General features: G+C 43.9%; 1 protein-coding gene across 1 annotated transcript in view; it reads left to right on the top strand.

Moving 5' to 3' along the window:
• Positions 1 to 495: 495 nt before the first annotated feature.
• LOC124720141 (ankyrin repeat, PH and SEC7 domain containing protein secG-like) overlaps positions 496 to 13,909 on the top strand; it is a 53,629-nt gene continuing 40,215 nt past the window's right edge. The window contains exons 1-3 of the mRNA XM_047245442.1: positions 496 to 537; positions 6,580 to 6,749; positions 6,864 to 6,911. Of these exons, the coding sequence (XP_047101398.1) occupies positions 6,662 to 6,749; positions 6,864 to 6,911 (136 nt within the window). The 5' untranslated portion in view covers positions 496 to 537; positions 6,580 to 6,661. The remainder of the gene's footprint in view (positions 538 to 6,579; positions 6,750 to 6,863; positions 6,912 to 13,909) is intronic.

Here is a 13,909-nt window from a genome sequence, read left to right as displayed (position 1 = left end):
TCGGTTCCTCGATCGCTTATCCCAGTATCTAGCATTTCGGCGTTCGTACGATGCTAGAAAAGAGGGACCATGTCACTATCTTCCGCCGTGAAACTCTTGCGAAAGAACGAATTCAGTATTTCGGCCTGTTCTGTCATTTCCCACTATAGACGTGAGTGGTTTCATACAAAATTTCGATACACTTACTTATTATATGTAAGAACAAAATATTCTTAGAACTTTTGGTCAGATCGTTTGGACAAACTTTACCTTGAAAGTTAGTGAACGCCACAAAAATCACGTGTCTTTGGCGTTTGTTGCTGTCAGACATCGCGTAGCAAGACTTCGGACGTCAGACGTGCTCACGCGTTATCACTGCACGAAACGGCAGGGGAATGTGGAGTGGGGTATGGAGTAGAGGGAAATCGGAGAACAGAGTGGGTGGGAGGTGGCAGCCCTGCCCAGCCGTGCACAGCCCAAGTATAAAAGGAGCGACTCGCGACCGCCGACCGCCATAGAGCAGGCTGCTACGGCGCGGAACGGGGTAACACGTGTCCGGTAAGTCTCTACGTGTTTTCTCCATCACCGTGCCGTGTGCTGAACGTATCTCTTTCTGGATTTTGACACTATCCTGTTCTCTGTCCTTTTTTGTTTTATTTTTCTGACTTTCTGACTGGTTGGATGCGACCCGCCACCAATTCCTCTCTTGTACCAATCTCTTTCATCTCAGAGCAGCACATCCAACCTACGCCCTCCATTATTTTTTATGTTTACCCCAATCTCTTTCTCTACCGTTTTTGCCCTCTACAGCTCCCTCTAGTGCTATGGAAGTCATTGAAGTCATTTCCTGATGTTTTAACAGATGTCCTATCATCTGGTACCTTCTCCTTGTCAGTGTTTTCCACATATTCCTTTCCTGTCCGATTGTGCGCACAAACTCCCCATCCCTACCTTATCAGCCCATCTAATTTTCAACATTTGTCTGCAGCACCACCTCTCGAATTCTTCGATTCACTTCTGTTCCAGTTTTCCCACCGTCCACGTTTCACTACCACACAATGCTGCGCTCCAAACGTACAGTCTCAGAAATTTCTTTATCAAATTAAGGCCTATTTTTATACTACTAGGCTTCTCTTGACTAGGAATCCCCTTTTTGCCGGTGCTACTTTGCTTTTGATGTCCTCTTTGCTCCACCCACCGTTGGTTAATTTGCCGCCTAGCTAGTAGAACCCCTTAACTACATCTACTTCGTGAGCATAAATCCTGATGTTGGGCCCCTCACTATTCTCATTTCTATTACTTCTCATTAATTTCCTCTTTCTTCTACACTCCTGGAAATTGAAATAAGAACACCGTGAATTCATTGTCCCAGGAAGGGGAAACTTTATTGACACATTCCTGGGGTCAGATACATCACATGATCACACTGACAGAACCACAGGCACATAGACACAGACAACAGAGCATGCACAATGTCGGCACTAGTACAGTGTATATCCACCTTTCGCAGCAATGCAGGCTGCTATTCTCCCATGGAGACGATCATAGAGATGCTGGATGTAGTCTTGTGGAACGGCTTGCCATGCCATTTCCACCTGGCGCCTCAGTTGGACCAGCGTTCGTGCTGGACGTGCAGACCGCGTGAGACGACGCTTCATCCAGTCCCAAACATGCTCAATGGGGGACAGATCCGGAGATCTTGCTGGCCAGGGTAGTTGACTTACACCTTCTAGAGCACGTTGGGTGGCACGGGATACATGCGGACGTGCATTGTCCTGTTGGAACAGCAATTCCCTTGCCGGTCTAGGAATGGTAGAACGATGGGTTCGATGACGGTTTGGATGTACCGTGCACTATTCAGTGTCCCCTCGACGATCACCAGTGGTGTACGGCCAGTGTAGGAGATCGCTCCCCACACCATGATGCCGGGTGTTGGCCCTGTGTGCCTCGGTCGTATGCAGTCCTGATTGTGGCGCTCACCTGCACGGCGCCAAACACGCATACGACCATCATTGGCACCAAGGCAGAAGCGACTCTCATCGCTGAAGACGACACGTCTCCATTCGTCCCTCCATTCACGCCTGTCGCGACACCACTGGAGGCGGGCTGCACGATGTTGGGGCGTGAGCGGAAGACGGCCTAACGGTGTGCGGGACCGTAGCCCAGCTTCATGGAGACGGTTGCGAATGGTCCTCGCCGATACCCCAGGAGCAACAGTGTCCCTAATTTGCTGGGAAGTGGCGGTGCGGTCCCCTACGGCACTGCGTAGGATCCTACGGTCTTGGCGTGCATCCGTGCGTCGCTGCGGTCCGGTCCCAGGTCGACGGGCACGTGCACCTTCCGCCGACCACTGGCAACAACATCGATGTACTGTGGAGACCTCACGCCCCACGTGTTGAGCAATTCGGCGGTACGTCCACCCGGCCTCCCGCATGCCCACTATACACCCTCGCTCAAAGTCCGTCAACTGCACATACGGTTCACGTCCACGCTGTCGCGGCATGCTACCAGTGTTAAAGACTGCGATGGAGCTCCGTATGCCACGGCAAACTGGCTGACACTGACGGCGGCGGTGCACAAATGCTCCGCAGCTAGCGCCATTCGACGGCCAACACCGCGGTTCCTGGTGTGTCCGTTGTGCCGTGCGTGTGATCATTGCTTGTACAGCCCTCTCGCAGTGTCCGGAGCAAGTATGGTGGGTCTGACACACCGGTGTCAATGTGTTCTTTTTTCCATTTCCAGGAGTGTATTTACTCACAATCCATATTGTGCACTCATTAGACTGTTCATCCCATTCAGCAAATTATGTAATTCTTCTACACTTTCACTCAGGATATCAATGTCATCAGCAAATCGTATCATTTATATCGTTTCACCTTGAATTTTAATTCCACTCCTGACCTTTCCTTTTCTTTCCTTCATCGATGTGCTGATTGAACAGTAGGGGCGAAAGACTACAGTCCCGTCTTTTTAATGCAAGCACTTCGTTCTTGGTCGTCCTCTCTTAACCTATCCTCCCTCATAACTTTCTTGGCTCTTGTACATATTGTATATTAGCCGTCTCTCCCTTTAGATTCACCCTATTTTTTTCAGAATTCTCGAACATCTTGTACCATTTCATATTGTCGAACGCTTTTTCCATGTCGACAAATCCTATGAACGTTTCTTGCTTTTTCTTTAGTCTTGCTTCCATTATCAACCGGACCGTCAGAATTGCCTCGCTGGTGCCTTTACGTTTCCTTAAAGCCAAACTGATCGTCACCTAACACATCCTCGATTTTCTTTTCCATTCCTGTCAGTAACGAAGATGCATGAACTATTAAGGTGATTACGCGATAGTTCTCGCGCTTGTCGGCTCTTGCAGTCTTCGAAACTGTGTGGATGATATTTTTCTGAAAGTCAGATGGTATGTCGCCAGACTCATACATTTTACACACCAACGTGAATAGACATTTTGCTTTCACTTCCGCTATTATTTTAGAAATTATGATAGAATGTGGTCCATCCCTTCTGCCTTATTTGATTTTTAGTCCTCGAAAGCTCTCTTAAATTGTGATTCTAATACTGGATTCCCTATCTCTTCTAAATCGACTACTGTTTCTTCTTCTATCACATCAGTTAAATTTTCCCCCTCATAAAGGTCTTTTGTGTACTCTTTCTACACATTCACTCTCTCCTCTGAATTTAACAGGGAATTCACGTTGCACTGTTAATGTTACCACCATTGCCTTTAATTTCACCAAACATTGGTTTGACTTCCTATATGCTGAGTCAGTCCTTCCAACAATCATTTCTTTTTCGATTTCTACACATTTTTCATGCTGCCATTTCGTCTTAGCTTCCTTGCACTTCCTATATATCCCATTCCTCAGCGACTTGTATTTCTGTATTGCCGAAATTCCCTCAACGTTTTTGGACTTCCTCCTTTCATCGATGAATTCAAGTATTTCTTCTGTTACCCATGGTGTAACCGCGGGTGTAAACTTCTCAGTGTTACTCAGTCTTAAAAGAGTTGGTTATGAAAACGAGGAAAGCTAAAGAAAGCACCAAGTCATTTTCTTTTTTTCTCAACTGTTTCCCACGACTTGTAGCGCGACAGCTCTTCTATGTCTTCCTCTATCGGTTCGTGTCAGTTACGTGCATTAGCAGACGACTCCTAACCAACTAAAGGCGCTACTAGCAGTTCCTATTACTCTTATATGGTGCATGCCCGTGCATCAAGTTCCTCTATGAATGTTACTTTTGTTGGCAGTTTGTTGGATCTAATGAAATCTGTGTGACGTCTGGTGTACTTGGCGAAGTGTCCAAGACATTTGTACGTCGGTATTACGTGTGTAATGAATCCAGTAGTTGCCATTTTGCACATCATCTCAACGATATTATTGAGTACACTGTTTATTATACACTGAAGCGCCAAAGTAACTGGTATACCTATGCGTGATCAAATACAGTGATACATAAAAAGGCAGAATACTGCGCTGCAGTCGGCAACGCCTACGCAAGACAACAAGTGTCTGTTGCATTTGTAGATCGGTTACTGCTGCTATAATGGCAGGTTATCAAGATTTAAGTGAGTTTGAACGTGGTGTTATAGTCAGCGCACGAGCGATGGGACACAGCAGCTCCGATGTGGCGATGAAGTTGGGATTTTCTTGTGCGACCATTTCAAGACTGTACCGCGAGTAGCAGGAATCTGGTAAAACAAGAATCTACGACATCACTGCTGCCGGAAGAAGATCCTGCAAGAACGGGACCAACGACGACTGAAGAGAATCGTTCAACGTGACAGAAGTGCAACCCTTCCCCAAACTGCTGCAGATTTCTATGCTGGGCCATCAACAAGTGTGATCATACTAACCAAACGAAACATCATCGTTAGGGACTTTCAGAGCCGAAGACCCACTCGTGTACCCTTGATGACTGCACGACACAAAGCTTTACGCCTCCCCTGGGCCCGGCGACACCGACATTGGACTGTTGATGACTGGAAACACGTTGCCTGGTCGAACGAGTCTCGTTTCATATTATATCGAGAGGATGGACGTCTACGGGTATTGAGACAACCTCATGAATCCATGGACCCTGCATCTCAGCAGGGGACTGTCCAAGGTGGTGGAGGCTTCGTAATGGTGTGGGGCACGTGCAGTTGGAGTGATATGGGGCCCCTGATATGTCCAGATACGACTTTGACAGATGGCACATATATAAGTATCCTACCTGGTCACCTGCATTCATTGATATCCATTGTGGATTACGATGGACTTGGGCAATTCCAACAGGACAATGTTACACCCCAAACGTCCAAAATTGCTAGAGAGTGGCTCCAGGAACACTCTTCTGAGTTTAAACAGTTTCGCTAGCCACCAAACTCCCCAGACATAAACATTATTCAGCATATCTGGGATGTCTTGCAACGTGCTGTTCAGAAGAGATTTCCATCCCCTCACACACTTACGGATTTATGGACAGCCCTGCTGAATTCATGGTGTCAGTTCCCTTCAGCACAACTTCAGACATTAGTCCAGTTCTTGCCACGTCGTGTTGCGGCACATCTGCGTACTCGCTGGGGAACTACACGATTTTAGGCAGGTGTAACAGTTTCTTTGGCTATTCATTGTATATGACGCTGAAGAAAGTCACAATGTTGACCACATAATTTTTATTCGGAAATATTATGAATGCGCATTTACATAATGAATACACCGGTGATTAAATATCATCAAACTTCAAATATTCATGATGATGTATTATTACGAACAGAAACGCATAACTCATGCTATTTTAACATTACGTGTAACCTTGACAAATTCAGAGTAATGGCACATTTACACCGTCATACTGTTCTAAAATCTGCTGCAGTATTTAGAACACGTAAAATGACCGAAATGTGACTTCTGTAGTATTTACTGATTTGCTTAGCTTTCATTTAATATCTGCTTTTTCCACAATAGCTCAAAACAGTTCTTAGTTATTACTTTCTACTACCTATCATAATTTTCACAATCATAAAAATTCGTAGCTTTTACAATAACTATCGCAAAATTGTGGCCTATGTTCCTTTGAACTCGTCTCACTGCGATCAGCTTTTAACTGTCTTAGGTTCATCATAGCGCATGACTAGAAGCTTGCAACAGCCATATTCGACACAGAGCTCTGTAGCCGCCGTTATATTCCTAATACAATAGTTCTCTCCCCGACCTCGCTGGGAAGCTCCCCCTGGCCTGTCCTTAACACGCCTGAGGCTCATGTAGCCACCTGATGCCTTTACTGCAGCCAAAACACACCCCCACCCCTCTCTCCACCTGTGTGAAACATTAGCACACCATGTACTATACTGCAGCTTCATTAAAGAAACTGAAGTTAATACCGATACCTCTGCAACTGATATAGGTGTGACAAAAGACTATAAGTCATTTAGAGAGCACTTTCCGACAGTTAATCAGACGCAAACAGAAATATAATGCGCTGACCGAAGTGACATCTGTCTCTTAGAACGACGTAATCCAAGTTACCTCAAAACATTAATTTACAGTAATTAATATACCATACAGCTTGCAAAGGAAAATCAATTTGTAACTCTATTTGTTCATAAAATTACAGGTCGTGCAACAGTGTGCAAATCTGATGAAAATATTTCGTGAGAAAAGTTCTTCACTTGGTCCGACATCTTAGTCCTTGCGTGATGTTCTGCAGAAGCATTAGTTGGTTCATCTGCATTTTGGTGGCCGTAGTCATAGCTGCAAATTGCAGTGACTCAGATTCTATTACAGGTAAATTCTCTTTTTCTGTTGGTATAAGTGTAGATAACGAATAACCATTTCATAAGCAGTATTAAAATATGTTTTCAGTTTTTCCATTGCGATTTGTATGAATTTCTTTTACAGGACCCGATCTGGAAGTCAATGTTTTACGCTTAAGATCTGGAAACCCAGGTAAATACTCTTTTGCATAATTTCTAAGGACATTTCAAGGTCTAATAGCTTCATTTGGTGCTGACCTATCTCGTTGTGGTTCTCTACTTCCGTGATTTAATAACTGCCTCGCAAAATCTGTTACCTGCTGTAATGTCAGTTGTAATCAACACGTGTACTTTATACGATTTTATTACTTGTCTCATCTTCATCCCATATTTCAGCGTATATCAACGTGAAGAAACGGAAATTTTGGAGATTTTTCGGTATTTACGAGTGCTACATCTAAAAAAATTTTTTTAGTAAATGGACTTTGGTTGATTGCTTAGTGAAGCACATGTTATCGCAAATTATAGCTGTATTTGAGTCTGTTAGCTACTGTAACTTCAAAAGACGTTTAACAAAAATTAATTATATTTTTATCCCTGATTTTTCTGCTGTGTTAATAGATACTAGTTCTCAACTGTAATTAGTTATACCTTTAGCTTAACTGATCCCAAAATTAAAAGACAATCCGCTAGCTCATTTTAGTGACATTTGTTTGTTATTCTATAAAAAGTTGCAGCGACCACAACGCAGCTCCACAGTGAATGCTGATGAGTTAGCTGACATTCGTTCATAGCTGGAATTCACTCTGACTATGGTCAAACAATTAGAAACTGTGCGAATAGGTGCGTTTGGAGGGCTCTCCACAGTTGTGCACCAGAGACAGCAAGCATACGCCTCGCGTATCGTCCTCTCCTGTGTATTCTGTCCCCTCTACAGGATGTACAGTTTTCATCATTACTGATGCACTTGACACTGAGTGAGTAGACGCCATGAAAAGGAGAGAGAGTGATCAGAGAGAGCTCATGGTGTTCTACCCATACCTCTGACCAACAAGTGACTCACTTCACATGTTTGGAAACATGCTGTGTCCCGTGTGAGGACTAGCCAAACGCAAAAATGCTAGAGGTCTATAAATCGTCGGCAATTCCAATGAATGGCGAATGATGGTAACAATTAGAGAAATTGCAACAAGGGTTGGGGAGCAACACGAGTTTCACTCATTTTTCACACCCGATTTCCTCATTTGACATGTTGTAGAGGCTATTTCGGCAGCTACTGAGGGAACAGGATACACCCGCTGCAGATTGTGGCACACATTGGAACGAAAATGCCCGTCGTTGCAGCTCCGACATCGTGCTTGGATCATTCCAGCATCTGGCAGAGAAGATAGAGAACACACGCCTTGTTCATGGAGTTCTGACAAAGCTCACAGTCTGAAGCAGTGTCTGAAGAACTGATAGTGCCTCCTGGTTCTGACTGTAGAGGAAGCCAGTTCTATGAAACGCTTGGCTGCAGTTTCCAGGACTTGCACCATTGGCTTAAGAACTGTAAGGTGCCACTAAAATGGTCAGGTGTACATTAGAAGCTCCTACCCAGGTAGCTGACTATGTGTGGAGTGGAGTACCTGTATGATGTTAAGTCTTTCTGATTTTCTCGATAAGAAACCCCACCGTAACTGCTCGTACTATCTTTTCTACTACCTCATGCTCCAGGGGAAAGCTTCACTTGGCGCTGACATTACACATTGTACACGGTTGGCGGGGTTACGGCAACATTCTCCCATTTCCGCTGAGTGGTCAAAACACACTCCTGCCGCATTAACTCAGCTCGTCCTGTTTCTCCGAGAGATGCAGAAGGTCACAGAAATAGCCCTCTCTGACTTCCGTTCAGGTCCGACTTAGGCTGGGACCATAACATAGACGAATCTCCAGGGATGGCAGGGCAGAGATTGAGGAGCAGCTACAAGATGCAAAGGGACTGTTTAGGAGTTTTTGCTGTATGGGATCCTTAGCAGATAGATTCGAAAAAGGTGACTCGTTTCGAGATATGAGTAGCTTGTCACACAGATACTCTGCAACACTGGTTTCTCGTGCTTTATCAAAAAGCCTTCACCTATGATTTTGGCCCTTATATAATTTAATGTTATAGTATCTCCCTGTAACTTTACCGCCCGCATCTCGTGGTCGTGCGGTAGCGTTCTCGCCTCCTACGCCCGGGTTCCCGGGTTCGATTCCCGGCGGGGTCAGGGATTTTCTCTGCCTCGTGATAGCTGGGTGTTGTGTGCTGTCCTTAGGTTAGTTAGGTTTAAGTAGTTCTAAGTTCTAGGGGACTTATGACCACAGCAGTTGAGTCCAATAGTGCTCAGAGCCTTTTGAACCATTTTTTGTAACTTTACCTGTTTTATTTATCATGGGTTCGAGATGTTGTTCACTTGCACTACACCTATATCTAGCTGTTCTCTCACATGTTTAGGTGTCTTCTCTTTGTATGGAGTAAAAGTAGCTGCTGACACGCCACTTTCTTCTTCGATTCCTTTGCGAATATAAGTTTTTACCTGTGTACAATGCCGACCAGTAAATGTTATCTCGTTTTTATAATGCTTTCAAAGCTATGAAGTTTATTCCTACTTTCATATTATCACACACCTACTATATATCTGCAAAAGCTATGTACATTCTTAAATTTCTTTCGTACAGCTCTCTAAAGTGATTTTAAATTTTATTTTGGAATCAAATTGATTTTCTGAGAATGTGGCGTCAACTGTTCGAGGACGAAGGAGTTGGATGGTGAAGCTTTTCGGTAATTTTCGCTTTTTAAGACATTCTTAATTTTGCGGATGGGCGTTATAAGGCTTCTCTCAAGATCAGCTGGCAGTTTTCCGTGTTCATGTACGCTACAGTTAAGAGCATATAACAGGACTTTGATATCCATTCCAGCCACATAGAGAAGTTAGGACAGAATATTGTCGATTCCTAGGGTACCTAGTTGCTCGTGTTTTTTTGGAGCTACTACAGATTCTGATTTTAAAATGAATATAACGAAGTCTTGGGTTGGTAGACAGAAGGACATTGCATATATGTAAAACGTAATTTAACTTCTCATTTGAAGTATCCCCTTATCATCTAAAGACGATTTTCTACACACTGGTTATGAACAGGAACGGGTAATTTTTTGAACGAAAATTAGATCTTGCAATTGAGAACTTAACCTTTCAAATTATTAATGTCATCTGAAACGCTGTTTTAGCGTACATCAGCTCAAAATAATATCAGGAAGGAAAGGTGCACTATGTGATCAAAAGTACCCCGACATCTGACTGAAAATGACAAATTCGTACCAATCTCCACCGGTAATGTTGGAATTCAGTACGGTGTTGGCCCACCCTTTGCCGTGATGACAGCTGCTTCTTTCGCAGGCATACGCTCAATCAGGCGCTGGAAGATTTCTTGAGGAATGGCAGCCCATTCTTCACGAAGTGCTACACTGTGCAGAGGTATCTACAATGTTCGGTAAGGCCTTGCACAAAGACGGCGTTCCAAAACATTCCGAAAGTGTGCTGTAGGGTTCAGGTCAGGACTCTGTGCAAGCCAGTCCATTACAGGGATGTTATTGTCGTGTAATCACTTCGCCATAGGTCGTGCATTATGAACAGGTGCTTGATCGTGTTGAAAGGCGCAATTGCAATCCCGGAATTGCTCTTCAACAGTGGGAAGCAAGAAGTTGCTTAGAACATCAGTGTACACCTGTGGTGTGATAGTGCCACGCAAAACAACAATGGGTGTAAGTCCCTTCCATGAAAAACACGACCACACCATAACACCACCGACTCCGAATTTTACTGTTGGCACTACACACGCTGGCAGATGATGTCCACTGGGGATTCGCCATACACACACTCCGCCATCGGATCGCCACATTGTGTATCGTGATTCGTCACTCTACACAACGTTCTTCTACTGTTCAATCGTCCAATGTTTACGCTCCTCACACCAAGCGAGGCGTCGTTTGGCATTTACCGGCGTGATGTATGGCTTATGAGCAGCCGGTCGACCACGAAATCCCAGTTTTCTCACCTCCTGCCGAACTGTCATAGTACTTGCAGTGGATCCTGATGCAGTTTGGAATTCTTGTGTTATGGGTTGGATAGATGTCTGCCTATTACACATTACGACCCTTTTCAACTGTCGGCGGTCTCTGTCAGTCAACAGACGACATCAGCCTGTACGCAATCGTTCTGTATGTGTCCTTTTACGTTTCCACTTCACTATCACATCAGAAACAGTGGACCTATGGATGTTTAAGAGTGTGGAAATCTCGCGTACAGACGTAAGACACAAGTGACACCCAATATATTCAATAACCTTACCACATTCAAAGTCCATGAGTTCTGCGGAGCGCCCCATTCTGCTCTCTCACGATGTCTAATGACTATTGAGGTCGCTGATATGGAGTACGTGGCAATAGGTGGTGGCTCAATGCACCTAATATGAAAACATATGTTTTTGGGGGTGTCCGTATACTTTTGATCACATTTTATAGTATTGACATGTGTAAGAAGTGCTGAAAACTGGTTGCAGTCTGATTATGCTGCTACCCCAAGTTAATGGTTCCTAGAAACGCACCCGACACTCTATTAGCCCGTTGTTGATCCTGTGTAACTGGCAACAAAGAGGAGTATCAGGAGCAGAGCAATACAATTTCCTGCAGTACAATATTGTTGTTCCTTTAAATAAATGGAAATATCAGGATGATACCTCGTTGAATAAAGAACTGCCACTTTGTGAATGATCTCCTGGCAAACAACTGTAGAAGGAAATTAAGGATATGAGATTTGCACCACATCTGTAGCTTGTTTTGCAGACGAAATGTGCTGAAACCAATAGAAAATTGTTTAGGTGGTTTAATTAGAGACTACATTACCACTCGCTGCTTCTCCCACGCAGACTGTAGGGTGTGCACAGATATTTCTTTCTTTAATCGAATTTTTATATTGTTCACAAATTTCTACACGTTCTAAACATTTCACGCAAATTAAGGCCACCGAAGCGTGGTCTTTTCTGAACATACTTCTGCCAAAAAGATTATTCTGGTAGCTGAAGTCCAAGTCTTTTTGTTAATCATGCGTTTTACGTTCTTGTGATGATATTTACTTAGAAACTTTCATCCTCTAATCCATATTTATTTATATCTAATCGAGAATTGAAATACCATTTTCATAGACTTAACTCTACAGTTTTTGATGAAATATTGTCTTGAAATTTTCCATCCCCCATTTCACCCACTGGGGGGTTCAGTTTCCAAACAAAGTGAAACACGTAATGTATATATTTGTAACATAGGAGGCAAATACAAATTTCTGTACATTTAGCTATTAGTATGCTTTCGTGATGAATAAATTCCATTAAACTTTTCATCCTGTCTCACTCCCCTAGACCTTGAACTTCCAGAAACACTGAAACACTTTTTTTTGTCAAATACCAATTTCCACAGATGTACTTTTTTTATGTTTCATTAGTTCTTCAACATGATTTATTTTCAAATAAACTTTCACCCACTATTTTAGCCCCTTAGTGGCTCAGTTTCCAAAAATTCTCAAAGTATTATTTATTTCTGACTGAAAAATCACAAACCAATTTTCGTAGTTCTAGCTTCAAAATTGCCCCAACCCTTTAATGTCAAGTGTCGCGAATTCGCGTCATATCAGTGCTCTACTAATAAATGGAAGGTTAACTGTTATTTAATAGCACTGCCGCTAGATGCTGATTCTTCATGAACCTGAGTGTTTCGGGTACATCTAAAGCACCACAGTTTTTGTTTATTACATTTCATTTAGAAATTTATTCAGGCATTAAGCAGTTGCCAGTGACCTATTTTCAAAAAAAGCTTTATCCCCCATTTCACCGCCTTAGGGGTGAAATTTCGAAAAATGCCTTCTTAAACGACGCCTACAATTTAAGACCAACACGCTCTCCAAATTTCAACTTTCTATCCTTAGCGGATTGGGCTGGGTGATGATGAGTCTGTGAGTGATTCAGTCATTGGCCTTCATACACTGAAGAGCCAAAGAAAGCCTAACATCGTGTAGGGCCCAAACGAGCATGCAGAAGTGCCGCAACATGAAGTGGAATGGACTCGAATAATGTCTGAACTAGTGCTGAAGGGAATTGACACCATGAATCCTGCAGGGCTGTGCATAAATCACTAAGAATACGAAGGAGTGGAGATCTCTTCTCAACAGCACGTTGCAAGGCATTCCAGATATGCTCAATAATGTTCATGTATGGGGAGTTTGGTGGCCACCGGAAGTGTTTAAAGTCAGAAGAGTGTTCCTCGAGCCACTCTGTAGCAATTGTGGACATGTCGGGTGTCGCATTGTCCTGCTGGAATTTCGCTAGTCGATCGGAATGCACAATGGACATTAATCGATGCAGGTGATCAGACAGGATGATTACATACATGTCGCCTATCAGAGTCGTACCTAGACATATCAGGGGTCAGATATCACTCCAAGTGCACACACCCACACGACTAGAGAGCCTCCACCAGGTTGAACAGTCCGCTGCTGACATGCAGGGTCCATAGATTGATGAGGTTGTCTCCATACCCTCACACGTCCATCGGCTCGATACAGTTTGAAAGGAGACTCGTCCGACCACGCAACATGTTTCCAGTCATCAACAGTAGAATGTTAAGGTTGGCGGGCCCAGGCGAGGTATAAAGCTTTGTTTCGTGCAGTCATCGAGGGTACACGTGTGGGCTTTTGGCTCCAGAAGCCCACATCGATAATGTTTCGTTGAATGGTTCACACGCAGACACTTCTTCATGGCCCAGCATTGAAATCTGTAGCAATTTACTAAAGGGTTGTACTTCCATCACGTTGAATGATCTCATGAGTTGTCATTGGTTCTGTTCTTGCAGGATGTTCTTCCAGCCGCAGCGTTGTCAGAGATTTGGTGTTTATACCGGATTTCTGATACTTGTGGTACACTCGCGAGATAGTCGAACCGGAAAATCCCCACTTCTTTGCTACCTCGGATTTGCTGTGTCCCATGGCTCGTGCGCCGACTATAGCACCACGTTCAAACTCAGTTGGTAAACGGTCTAACAACTGCGGCCGACACTTGTTGTCTTAGGCAGGCGTTGCCGACCACAGCATTGTATTCTGCTTGTTTGTATCTCTGTATTTGAAT

Source organism: Schistocerca piceifrons, chromosome 11 (genome assembly GCF_021461385.2).
Source record: "Schistocerca piceifrons isolate TAMUIC-IGC-003096 chromosome 11, iqSchPice1.1, whole genome shotgun sequence".
Taxonomy (NCBI): domain Eukaryota; kingdom Metazoa; phylum Arthropoda; class Insecta; order Orthoptera; family Acrididae; genus Schistocerca; species Schistocerca piceifrons.
Note: the sequence above shows the minus strand (reverse complement) of the source record. Positions and strands in the feature narration are given on the sequence as shown.